Genomic DNA, 14283 nt, shown 5'->3' on the forward strand with positions numbered 1-14283 from the left:
AAAAGCGCCAAACTTTGTCCAGGGTCTCTTTAGGTTATATTAAGTCATGTCAAAGCGGGAGACATTTGATTTTAGCCGTGTATCCTGCTTTTTTTTAAAAGGGTGTTTGCATGGTTATAATACAGTGTATATTTTGCTATTCATATGACAATACGATCATATGGTTATTATGTAGGGGGCCAGTGATCAAGATTGGACATTGTTAAGCTGTAGAGAATGGCTTCTGCAACCAGTTCTTTCGCCAGTACTTCCTAGTCCTTCTGGTTGGGGCTGGGTGCAAGATGAGGATGGCTGGAAGCCACATTGGACTGATAAGCCAGAGGCATCAAAGCATTGCAAAGAACTCATCCGATGTTCCTGTAAAAAACAATGCAAGAAACCATACAAATGCACAACAATGAGCCTCTCTTGCACAGAACTGTGTGTATGTCGGGGTGCATGCTACCAGGAGTGAAAGATGGGCATGTCTAGTTTCTTTATACTAGTTGTGTATTTTGATATGGTTTGGAATTAACCATAATGAGAAATGTTTAAATGTGTACTCTTTCTAGTAGTGTGCTACAGTTTTTGTGTTACTGGATTTGAACATAAATAGTCATGCAGAATCTAAGTTATAGAAGTAACTGTTATAGAACTACAGTGTTCTTAAATTGTAACATTAATTTACCATTATTTTTTAAGAGTGTAAACTATGTTTAAGTGCATTTGTAGCATACTTTCTTTTTCTATGCATGTAAACAGCTTTCAGTCACTTTAAGTAAATTAAATACAGAGTCATGATTTTATGTTATGGAAGATATAGCATAAGGTAAACTGAGTGTTTTAAATTGTAAACTAAATGGTTATGGCCATAAAAACAAAATTGATTTCTTGTAATTAATAAAAAGCATTTCTTTCCGTTCAAACACTATTGTTATTTCAGAGTGTAAATATGTTAGAGTGCATGAGTAGCATCTTTCCTTTGCCCTATGCTCACAAACAGCTATATTGCATAGGTATATTGATATTCACAATGAGTTAGACAATATTTAGTCACTTTCCCTAGATTAACGCATTTTCTAAGAGTGTAGGCACACTGAAGTACATTCGAAGCATCCCTACTTAGCCTTAATACATTTTTTATAACCTTCAAGTTTATATTATGAACTTAAAAAGACATTTGGATAAGAGTTTGTCAGGAATTATATGCTGTAGAAGGCTGAAAATGGTTATTCTCTTAAACCCAAGTTTTTAGAGTACACGTTTATGGATTCAATGTCTCCCGATCTTATATACTTCAGGACACTATAAAGTACCTCTGATAAAGTTTTGGCGCTTTTGTATAAAAGTGCATGATTCCCCTAAAATTTGTCCCTTAGCCGCCGGACTAATGGAATGTATTTGGTTTGCCAAAGAAGACAACTCATCTGACATCAAAGTGTACAAGAAACTCAAATGTTTAACCTTTGAGGTCCAATGACAAGAAAGGAAATGCCTAGAACATCAAAGATGGCTATAGATCATTGCTCTTCTTTTGTATTTACTACTTGTTGGACATTTTAATTGTAGAAAGTGGGGTGGGGGTGGGGGTGGGGTGCCCCTCTTCAACGAATGTGTGCATATGATTTTCTGCATTCCATCAGTCTGAATCCAGTCTAGGACCTTCAACGGCCCTTTATGAAAGCCAGCTTTATCCTTTTAGTGGAATACAAAAATGCTACTTTTATTTTTAAATGTGCCCAAACAAGGCTGTTTGACTGTACTAAAAAATTGGTAATGAAACCCAAAAGTAAACTTTGTATGAAGTATCCACATGGTGGTTTGATTATCAAAACTGTACACCCTTTGGGGTTTTTAAGATTTAAGTCATGAAAAAGATTTTTTTGGCACCACTATCATTTTATTTATTAGCCTTTAAATAGAGGGTTCATAATATGACATTGTTAATATGATCAAAATTCACGGTGTCTGGAAAAAATTAATTGATGGTTACCCTGAAGGATAAAATAAAAATGAACAAACGTCCATGAACTACATTCAGTAGCAACCCATACACTCTATGATAGCAACCATAGTGATGTTATAGATCACATGGGGGCTTCCCCTGACTTGTGAGAGGGATGCTGGGAAGCACATGGCGACAGCCAATCAGAGTAGAGAGCCACGGCGACGTCAGCTGACTGTTTGTCTAAACAAAATAGTCCAACATAGTGTAAAACGCTCCAAAACAGCTTATTTCTGTATAAATCTAATATGTTATATATTTTGTAAAAATTAGCGAGAAATAAACACTTCTAAATCTAAAAATGCTGTTTTTGTAACCAGATAACACCTTTGAAGCAATTTACAAGACATCTTACAGATGTTAGCATGCACACCCTGTGTACATGCATCACGCAAAGTCAAAGGTCATTCCTGTAATTTGAAAACCATATGCGTCCTCACACACACTTCCTCCTGCAGACAGTGTTAAAAGGAAAATAAAGTATTCCTAATGAAATTTCCCCCAGTTACATATATTCTCTTTATTAAAAAGAGCTTGAATTTTGCAACACAATTCAAAAGTATAATGGTTGGATGTCAGTTTTGTGAAGTTTGAAAGGTCGTACAGCTTTAAGTAATGACAGCTCTTACTGACCACCTTTAGTAACTCTATTAACAAAATTAAAAAACTAAATGCAAATAAATAAGAATTCAAACTGTTTTATTTTTACATAATAATAATAATTTCACACTGTTCTCTTTTTAATTCTTTAATTTTCTGTTTATTTATTTTTAGGTTAAGCTTTGAAATCATTTCTGTGCCTTTGGATATATTTCTGTGGAGATTATAGATCTCACTTTTATCTCACCCTTGTTTCTTGGAAGCCTTGTCTTTTTTGTTGTTATTGTTGTTTTTTATGTGGACTTATGATTACATTGAGCTACAACACAGGAACTAACATCTTCCTGTTGATAACATGTAAAAACATTTTTCGGCTGTCGAGAGAAAAACTCCGCTGTCGCCCGATATCGTCTTGTCTTTGGAAAGATTCTCGTGTTTTCTTTCCAGGGGCCAACAGTTAATGGCAGATAACTGGTGGCTGTACCCAGATGTTAGGTTCATACTATTTATGGTTGTAATAAAGGCGCTATACCAGCTCTTTGTGATGCTCACACTCTGACCCTGGGTCATGTAATGTGTAGTTTAAACATGTTCTAATCTTGAAATCTCATTTATTTATTTATTTTCAGCTCAGCTTCACGTTACACTATAGGTGCATTTCTTTCTATGTTGAAAGCACAATACAGACGCTGAAAATTTCATTGCATATGCAAACTAGAAAACCAAAGACTTTGACAAAGCATTACAATTTGAGGAAACTAAGTTGGTGATGATGTAAAAAAAATGTGAACAATTCAACTCTTCTAAAATATTAAATTTGTAGTCTTCAAACAAGAAAAAAAGATCCTTTCAATAAAGTAATGTGAACATTGCATTATGAGGTGAGCTGAATGGGACATTTAATATGACATCAGCATACCTTCGAAAAATAACTTTAAAAGCTGCTCAATATCTCATGTACCCACTTTTCACCTTTTTGTTTGGTGATAAAATACATTTTGTTTTAAATAGTCCAGAAATGCACATTAGAAGTAAATTATGTATTTAATCTGGTCTTTACAATCAATTTATATTGAGTGATCACTGTTTTGTGTTATGTAATAGGAGGCTTAGTTCACATTAGTTTTAAGTTGTTAATTTATTTAATAATTTCGCCTCTGTTTGTTTGTTAAATGACTGAAACCTACAATTTTCCATGTATCATTATGACTTTTTTTTTTTTTTTTAACAGAGGATTTATAGCCTGATAGACAAGAACTGATACAATTTTCAAGGTCAAAGCCAGGAAAAATCTTGGAAAAATCCCTATCCTTTAACACTGAACACATTTCAAAAATTCATAACTCTCAAAAAAGATTGAATTTCATATTTGACATATTTCATTATTTCATATTGCATTGTGTAGGATGCTATCCTTTATTGACTGACAAAGTTTGATCCGGATCTGATCCAGACTACAGATTTTGTGGGCATTTAATTTTAACATTGAAAACCTCATTTATTGTAGAAAGTGAGGTGCAGACTGGCACTCAACTGACAAGGTTGGCAAGGTTTGATCTGGATCTGACACAAATTGTGGGTTTTGTAGACAATTGAATTTAATATTGAAAAGCCCATTTGGTGTACATTTTGCATTATATCTTCATCCAAGTGCCTCAATCCCTCTTATTTATCTGTTATGGATTAACTACACCACCAAAATTGGATGGAGATTCGAATTTTATGCCTGTTTGTCTATCTTCCAGTTATCAGTCAGAAATCAAGTGCCAAAAAGCAATGACATTTCTTTTTGCATTGTAGAAATAACCAATGTTCTCTGAAAATTATCTGAAAAAGAATCCAGAAAACAACAACAAAACACACACACAAAAACAACTGACAATATCACAAGAAACTTTGATTCAAGTACATGAACAAAATACATACTCCAGACAATTGATCACATCTAAATTAGCTGGTGAAAAGCCCTTTCTAGCAGGACTTTTTCCAAGGAAAAAATTTGTGGAATTGGAAACTAGTGTTGTCGGAGGTTTGTGCTTTACGAGTGTGTTGCTCTAGTTAGATTTATGTGATATTTAATTAGTTTATTTCATGAAAACAACTTTAAAAAAAAATCACATTTCTTTGAATATTAGAACATTTTACACTTCATAAAGTGTAAAATGCCTAGAACTTTTGCACAGCACTTTATGAACTGTGTGTTGACTCTATACAAACACTACAATGTAATGTCATTATTATAATGTATAGAAATCACTACATAATGAAAACACAGTGAAACAAAGACAAATATCATTCATGAATTATGATGTATTGCAGTACACAATTAACCCTCTGGGGCTGACGCCTTCCTATACGACAGCTGAGACCAAGCTTTACTAAATTATAAATAACTTTTTAATGATATGAGATAGAAACTTACTTTTTTGCTGAAAAGTTAACTCCGCAGACTTTCGAGCCACCATCCACCATCTTTGTACTCCTCATAGAAGCTGTGTGATGACGTGAGCAATGTGAGTGTCCAATCGGAACTGGTTCACCATCACATGGTTTTCCAAAATCCAATCGTAGGGCAGATTCATCTCACGTGACACACCAAAGATTGTTTTTAGGAGTGATGTGTTACTAGTTGACCTGTTTGAATAGCCCCCTGGCTGCTCCAATGCGTCCTGCATCATTACGCACAACGAAAGTGAAAGTGAGCAGACGGAGCAGACGGAGAGCCTCTCATACAATTTCACATGCTCAAACAGTGTGTGAGTATCAGGATTGCTCGACTAGTTTTCCTGTGAATGTTACTGGATAAGCCTGTGGCAAGCTCTCTCACGCCAGCGTAAAGCACTGTTTACCATATCAATGGAGCGAGGGGGGAGGGGCCACTCCTCAAACTGAATGAGCCTCAAAGTGTGAATGTTGCTTTCAGAGCAGGAGAGAACAAACACAGTCAACTTCATAGTAGAAGTTTGTGATGTGACCTTTGTGTAATAGCAGACAGAAATTGCTTTGAGATGAACAAAACACATAGACCATTTTGTATATATTGTTCAAAATGTGCATTTGTGTTTATTGTTTGAACCTTTTTGTTGTACAGTCTTTCACACAAGAGCCCAAATTACCTTTATAAAGTGTCAAAACAGTTGTTTATTATAGTTTGCTGTGTGTTTTGAATAAATGTGTGTGGAAAATTATTTTCCGCTTTACTTTTCTTATTTCTGATTGTAAACCTGTATTACACTTATAAAACACAATTATAACATATATATTTTGAAAGTACAGGTTGTCCTGAAAAAAAAGAGACATAAAACTTGATTGTGGGATGCAGGGAGAGCTGTTAACAGCAATAATAAAACATTTATGCCAGGCGAGTAAACTGTCCAAAAAAATGCCCTCGGACCCCAGAGGGTTAAGACAGAATTAATACATTAACAAATTCCTCTTTCGGCTGCTCCTGTTCAGTTTCACTACCACAGCAGATCATCTGTGTCCATCTCATCCTGTCCTCTGCATCATCCAACCACCTTCAGTTCCCTCAACACATCCATAAACATCCTGCGTGACCACCCTCTTCTTCTCCTTCTTGATGGCTCCATCCTCAGCATCCTTCTCCTTAAATACCCTGCATCCTTCCTCAACACATCATCAAACTAAATCAATCTTGCCTTTATTAATAAATACATATTTTACACAAAAGTATACCTTGTGCCTGTGCACTTCTTTAGATGCAGATGGGAATTGATGGTATTAGATTTTTACACAGTGTGATTTCAAAATTTAATGTTCAACCATGAAAATATTTTTCTCATAAAAGCCCGTCTTTAGCTCTAATTTAAAGATTTGAATATTGCCACAGAGTTGTATAAGCTTACACACCCACCCCTTGGTTGGTCAGGTTGAGGAACACGAGCTGTAGTTTTATGTTGCCACCTTTGAGAAACTGAATGCCTTCTTTTTTAAGAAAGCCTTCTATCTCTCCATACAGTTCCCATTGAAGACATTGATTCAGTACGAAAAGGCCGTCAGTCTGAAGGCCTTAACAAACACACCGACTCAACTGTTGAAGATCGCTGCTTTTCCATCTTCTTCAAGGATCGCAAGAAGAACCTCGACCTGATGGCGGCCAATGGAACAGAGGCAAAACAGTGGGTCAGTGGTCTGGAGAAGATCATCAGCAATTTGAATAACCTGAGCCACAATCAAAAGAGAGAGCAGTATCCTGAGGAATGTGCTGATAATTTTTATGTTTAAGTTGTTTTAATACATGTAAGACCTGGGACTTGTTGCCAGAATATTACTGTCAAAAAATACCTTTACAGAAAACAATGCATGTTTCACAGTATGTAACAGCTGTAATTTGCAAAAAATCAATACATGTTTAATGGTTAAAGACTGACTTGCGCCAGGGGTATTTTGCTTGGGAAGCAAGGACATTAACTGCATGTGCCGTCATTCTGTCACATTGTGTGAGCTAGTCTGTAAATGTAATGATCTGTAGAATCTGTTTTATCCTATTGATATATAGCCTACTCAATTCTAAAAAGACATGAGTAGAGTAGTTCTTATTGTGTGACAGCACAGTGGCACAAACAGGAATTGTTCTACTTCCAAAATAAAATATCTCAGTTTCAAGGCTGCTGTCCGAGGCCCTTTGACCTTATACAGTTGGACATGTGTTAGAGGATCAGATGTGGGCCCCATGCCAATCCTCCTGTGGTGACTCATTCTGCAGAAATAATTACTGTAAATACAGCATGAGTGTGTTAATTTATCAAAAACGTCATTGTATTTGAGGGTTTAAAATGTTTTTTTTCCTCCAACAAATTGCAACAACATTATCCCTTAAAATTTACATGCCGTTCTAAAAAGGTATTTACTTTTTTTTTTTTTTTTTTTTTTTTTTTTTTTACTGAGTTTTGTTAACTTATTTTCAACAGTGTACTTGGGTTGTGTACTGAGCAAGAAAAAGCCAAAATCAAATCCTTACATACCAATCTAAGCTGGATCTTCAGCTGCATGCGTAAAGCAGACAAGAACGCTGACAACAGGATGAGTCTGAAGGAGGTGAAGCACTTTTTAAGACAGATAAACATTGACGTGGACAACACCTATGCAGAGGAACTTTTCAAAGTGAGTCCCTTTGACACATATCTTCTTAATGAATAATTTCCCAGTGGACGTTCCAACTTAAAGCGTAGGATTCCCGACTGATTACTCACTCATGTTCCACAGACATGTGACACGTCCCGTTCAGGCTACCTTGAAGACTCAGAGATCAAATATTTCTATGAGCTGCTGACTTCTCGGGAGGAGATTGATGTGATCTTTGGGAAGTACGCTCAAACAAATGGTCAGATGAGTGCACGAGACCTGCTGAGCTTCCTGGCCAGTGAGCAGAGGGAGCAGGTGTCCATGGACAACGCCGTCAGGCTGATCGAAAAGTACGAACCAGATGAAACAGGTATGCAGTATGCCATGAAACAACATTAGGAATCATTTAATGCTGTGGGAATATACAGCGTCAAAGGGTGCAAGTGTTGTTTAGTCCCTTTAAGTGGTACCGATTAAGCTCAAACATGGACTGTATTGATGTCACTGTTTCCATTTCTCTGGTATCAAGAAATGGTTGTCAAACTCTTGCAGTACATTGTTTTTTGGGTATGCAGAGTATGCATTGCCACGCCGATGATTTTAATTAATTTGTAACATTTGTCAGCGCAGCATCTAAGGGGCATTTTTGGCTACAAAATAACAAAAATCATCACTCATCTACAACCGCTGTCACAGGGGCAACAGCTCCAGCAGGGGACCCCAGACTTCCCTTTCCTAGGACACATTGACCACCTCTGACTGGGGGATCCTGAGGCGTTCCCAGGCCAGTGTGGAGATATAATCTCTCCACCTACTCCTGGGTCTTCCCCAGGGTCTCCTCCCAGATGGACATGCCTGGAATACCTGGAATACACCAGGAGGCATCCTTACCAGATGCCTGAACCACCTCAGCTGGCTCCTTTCAACACAAAGCAGCAGCGGCTCTACTCAAAGCTCCCCACAGATGACTGAGCTTCTCACCTTATCTCTGAGGGAGACACCATCCACCCTTATAAGGAAACCCATTTCAGCTGCTTGTACACACAATCTAATTCTTTCGGTAATGACCCAACCCTCATGACCACAGGTGAGAGTAGGAACGAAGATTAACTAGTAGATCGAGAGCTTCGCCTTTTGGCTCAGCTCCTTTTTCATCACAGCAGTACAGTAGAGTGAATGCAACACCACCCCTGCTGTGCCAATTCTCCGGCCAATCTCACGCTCCATTGTCCCCTCACTCATGAACAAGACCCCAAGGTACTTGAACTCCTTTAAGTTTCTCTTACAATATTGGTTTCTCATAGTTTGCCATTGTAGTTTTCCTTGCACATACCTCATTGTCATCACTCCGGCGTGTCATTTGTTCATCCTCTCAGCAAAGCAGAAGAAGCATATGACCAAAGACGGCTTCCTGATATACATGCACCAGGAGGAGGGCTCAATTTTCAACCCAGCTCACAAGAATGTGTATCAGGACATGAGCCAGCCCCTCAACCATTACTACATCTCCTCCTCACACAACACCTACCTGACGGGAGACCAACTCAAAGGGCCCAGCAGCACGGAGGCCTACATACGGTAAGTGCAACGCAACAACCTTCCTATTGATGGAAGAGAACTGAGCAAGCTTTACCCTTCGTAACTAACTGGTGTTGCGTAAAAAGCATTTCAACTGTGAGTTTGGTTGACTAATCAGTGTGGTGTGCTGACAGCTATGAAACACCTTCTTAATTGCAGAGCTCTGATGAAGAGTTGTCGGTGCGTAGAACTGGATTGCTGGGATGGTGCTGACAGTGAGCCTGTTATTTACCACGGCCACACGCTCACATCCCAACTGCGCTTCAAAGATGTCATCAAGGCCATCAAAGAGTATGCCTTCAAAGTACGTGACATACTACCTGTGGGATACAATGCTGATTTTGAGTTTCACTTTCACTGAGCAGCCCTTTTTTATCTGTGCTTTCTCAGACGTCTGAGTACCCGGTGATCCTGTCACTGGAGAACCACTGCAGCGTGCCGCAGCAGAAGCTCATGGCACATCACATGATCTCCATTCTGGGCAGTGCTTTGCTCACACGCCCTCTGGGAAACAGCATGCCCACCAATTTCCCCTCACCTGAAGTGAGTGACCATTCCACTGAGTTTAGGTTGGGACCAGTCAGGTTTGGGAAGTGTGCACTGGTGGCATGCATCACAGCATCCACCAGATTATGGAACCAACTTGGGTCATGAATGGCAACAACCCAGGCAGACAATTGATCCATCCCCATGTCTCGAAAGAAACCCTCTAACTGCCACAACCAGGTGAAACATGGGCATCCCCTTTTTCTTCTCCAGCCAGTGGGATCCTCAACACTAAGGCACCAGCGTTCTGGATCACACCCAGAGAAACGTGCCATATGGCAAAAATCTTGTAGCTGATGTTCCCCCACAATGCAAGTGACACTCCTCATGCTAGGCAATCCATGCAACTGTAACTTTGACACAAAGAGACCTATGTCTGAGTTCAAGAAGTAAGTCCTATATAGGCCAGTCCTTATCCTTTTCTTTGCTCTCTGTTTGAGGTGTGGCTCCATCCAGAGATGGGTGTGGTATCTGTTCCTGAAACCCTCCTGTCCTGTGCACCGGCAACATTTCCTGTATATTCGTTTAGTGAATTGTTTTTTAATTTCTATCGGTAGCATGGTCCAAGCAGAGGGTCACCCCTTTGGGTCTGGTCTCCTTGAGGGTTCTTCCTCAGAGGGAGTTTTTCTTTACCACTGTTGCCTGTGTGCTTGCTCTGGGGGTTGGTAAGGTTAGACCTTACTTGTGTGAAGCACCTTGAGGCAACTTTGTTGTGATTTGGTGCTATATAAATGAAAAAAAATCCTTAGATTTTGTAGTGTGAAGCAGACAAGAGTCTACAACTCCTTCTGGATGGGTTGCCAGTCTAACACAGGTTACAGCCTTGGCTGAAGAAGTAATCTGAGTGTACCTGAGGAAGTGGCTGAGTGTCAGTTGGGTGGACTGAGAGAATACAGATGAGGTATCTTGTCCATGGACACAGGTAGTGTGTCATTGTACAAGAAGGTAGTATGGTCTTCTTGGCAGTGTTAAGCATACCTAGGTAGCCCAACTCCTTATCCCACTCAGCTACCTGGTCTACAGTCTGATTTCAGTGAGACTTACAATGTAAAAAGTAATTGAGGAACTAACTTCTCAAATAAGGAAGAACACATGTATGTACTAAATGATTAGGTTAACAAACAACCCTCCCAAAAATAAAAGCCATCCTCGTTGTATGACTACAAATAGTTTTGGATCTGAACCCTCTGAAGCTGTGCCAATACAATGTATGTGAACAAAGAGAAATAATGCTACAGCCATATTGCACTAAGAAACAGTATCAAAATCATTTTCATATGTAACACATCAAATACAACCCCTGGCAATAATTATGGAATCACTGGCCTCGGAGGATGATCATTCAGTTGTTTAATTTTGTAGAAAAAAAGCAGATCACAGACATGACACAAAACTAAAGTCATTTCAAATGGCAACTTTCTGGCTTTAAGAAACACTATAAGAAATCAAGAAAAAAGATTATGGCAGTCAGTAACGGTTACTTTTTTAGACCAAGCAGAGGAAAAAAATATGGACTCACTCAATTCTGAGGAATAAATTATGGAATCACCTTGTAAATTTTCATCCCCAAAACTAACACCTGCATCAAATCAGATCTGCTTGTCAGTCTGCATCTAAAAAGGAGTGATCACACCTTGGAGAGCTGTTGCACCAAGTGGACTGACATGAATCATGGCTCCAACACGAGAGATGTCAATTGAAACAAAGGAGAGGATTATCAAACTCTTAAAAGAGGGTAAATCATCACACAATGTTGCAAAAGATGTTGGTTGTTCACAGTCAGCTTCACAAACAACATGGGAAGGTTGTTAAAGGCAAACATACTGGTAGACCAAGGAAGACATCAAAGCGTCAAGACAGAAAACTTAAAGCAATATGTCTCAAAAATCGAAAATGCACAACAAAACAAATGAGGAACGAATGGTTGGAAACTGGAGTCAACGTCTGTGACCGAACTGTAAGAAACCGCCTAAAGGAAATGGGATTTACATACAGAAAAGCTAAACGAAAGCCATCATTAACACCTAAACAGAAAAAAACAAGGTTACAATGGGCTAAGGAAAAGCAATCATGGACTGTGGATGACTGGATGAAAGTCATATTCAGTGATGAATCTTGAATCTGCATTGGGCAAGGTGATGATGCTGGAACTTTTGTTTGGTGCCGTTCCAATGAGATTTATAAAGATGACTGTTGTGAAAGTGTAGTGACACGGACCCACAACAGGGGGCGCAAATGAACGGTCAATAGATGAGCCAAAAAGTAACAATTTAATGTTGTGAAGGTGCACAACGAATACACAGACAATCTCAGAATATGATAACAGTCAATCCACAAAGGTGACGTGTGGGCAGGCTCGAGGATAGAAGACGTCTGTTCTGAGAAGAGCCGGAACCACACGATTTCCGCCGCCACCGAACCTGGTGAATACTGGAGCCGCCAAGTCCCGAATTCCCAGGTGATCACCGTCCCCGACTGTCGGATCTGGTACTGCTGGCGAAGAACAAAGACAGTCAAGTGTGGGTGTGTGTACACCCCGTAACAACAATGGTGGGAATGCCACCTCCACCTCTAACACACACTCGTGCAGCGTCTGTTTAACCACTTATCTGACGGACGTAGGACGAAACAGTCGCGACCCACACCGGTCCTCTGGTTGACAGCTGCAAAACAATAGCTCTTAGACTCAATTAATATAGGCAGAGAAAGTTACCTCCATAGAAGTACGATATCTCGGCAACGAGGTGGAGATGACGTCTGGTCTTTATGGAGTGAGATGCTGTAGAGTAGATGGGTGACCGCTGTCAAGAGATAATGAGTGACAGCTGTCACCCCCGGCTGTGTCCGTGGCGGCAGCGCCCTCTTGTGCCTGAAGCCCGCACTTCAGGCAGGGCGCCCACTGGTGGTGGGCCAGCAGTACCTCCTCTTCTGGCGGCCCACACAACAATGACTGCCTGAAGAGAACATGTAAATTTCCACAGTCATTGATGATATCGGGCTGCATGTCAGGTAAAGGCACTGGGGAGATGGCTGTCATTACATCATCAATAAATGCACAAGTTTACGTTGATATTTTGGACACTTTTCTTATCCCATCAATTGAAAGGATGTTTGGAGATGATGAAATCATTTTTCAAGATAATAATGCATCTTGCCATAGAGCAAAAACTGTGAAAACATTCCTTGCAAAAATACACATAGGGTCAATGTCATGGCCTGCAAATAGTCCGGATTTTAATCCAATTGAAAATCTTTGGTGGAAGTTGAAGAAAATGGTCCATGACAAGGCTCCAACCTGCAAAGCTGATCTGGCAACAGCAATCAGAGAAAGTTGGAGCCAGATTGATGAAGAGTACTGTTTGTCACTCATTAAGTCCATGCCTCAGAGACTGCAAGCTGTTATAAAAGCCAGAGGTGGTGCAACAAAATACTAGTGATGTGTTGGAGCGTTCTTTTGTTTTTCATGATTCCATAATTTTTTCCTCAGAATTGAGTGATTCCATATTTTTTCCCTCTGCTTGGTCTAAAAAAGTAACCGTTACTGACTGCCACAATTTTTTTTCCTGATTTCTTATAGTGTTTCTTAAAGCCAGAAAGTTGCCATTTGAAATGACTTTAGTTTTGTGTCATGCCTGTGATCTGCTTTTTTCTACAAAATTAAACAACTGAATGAACATCCTCCGAGGCCGGTGATTCCATAATTTTTTGCCAGGGGTTGTACATAGAACATCAGTGCTGAAAGAGTATAAAAGTCATACTGTTATAAATCCACAGGTGCCACAGCAGATCATCCATTTTCATCTCACCCTGTTCTCTACATCTTCTTCTGTCACACCAACCACCTGCATGTCTTCCACAATATCCATAAGCTTCCTCTTTGGCCTCCATCTTCTCTCCCTTCCTGGTGGCTCCATCCTCAGCATCCTTCTCCCGATTTGACATCCCAGTCTTGCCTCCCTGACTTTGTCTCCAAACCGTCCTGCTTGGCCTGTTCCTCTGATATGTTTATTTCTAATCCTGCCCATCCTCATCACTCCCAAAGAAAACTGCAGCAACTTCAGCTCTGCCTCCTGTCTGCCACCATCTCTAAGCTGTGCAGCATACTGTAGCTGGACTCACTACTGTCTTGTAAATGTTCCCCTTCACTCTTGCAGATATCCTTCTGTCACAAATCACTCCTGCCACCATTCTCCACCCACTCCACCCTGCCTGCACTCATCTACTTTCACCACTTCTACTCCTTATAACCGCACTATTCCACTGGGCTCCCTTTCATTCACACACATGTATTCAGCCTTGCTCCTACTGACTTTCATTCCCCTTCTCTCCAGAGCATATCTCCATCTCGCCAGGCTCATCTCTACCTGCTGTCTACTACAGATCACAGTATCATCTGAAAACATCATGCTCCATGGACACTCCTGTCTGATCTCTTTATTGTTTTATGCTTTTTCAATCATGTCTCACCTGGTGGCTCTACTTCGGTGGCT

At 39.9% G+C, this 14283-nt stretch overlaps 1 protein-coding gene across 2 annotated transcripts in view; it reads left to right on the forward strand.

Moving 5' to 3' along the window:
• The window catches only part of plcd1a (phospholipase C, delta 1a), an 83413-nt gene that overhangs the window by 55226 nt on the left and 13904 nt on the right, over positions 1-14283 (forward strand). For both annotated transcript variants that reach the window (XM_034168925.1, XM_034168923.1), the window contains exons 3-8: positions 6564-6792; positions 7579-7708; positions 7811-8039; positions 9046-9247; positions 9407-9551; positions 9638-9790. In XM_034168925.1, the coding sequence (XP_034024816.1) occupies positions 6564-6792; positions 7579-7708; positions 7811-8039; positions 9046-9247; positions 9407-9551; positions 9638-9790 (1088 nt within the window). The remainder of the gene's footprint in view (positions 1-6563; positions 6793-7578; positions 7709-7810; positions 8040-9045; positions 9248-9406; positions 9552-9637; positions 9791-14283) is intronic.

The sequence above is a fragment of the Thalassophryne amazonica genome, chromosome 1 (genome assembly GCF_902500255.1).
Source record: "Thalassophryne amazonica chromosome 1, fThaAma1.1, whole genome shotgun sequence".
Lineage (NCBI taxonomy): Eukaryota > Metazoa > Chordata > Actinopteri > Batrachoidiformes > Batrachoididae > Thalassophryne > Thalassophryne amazonica.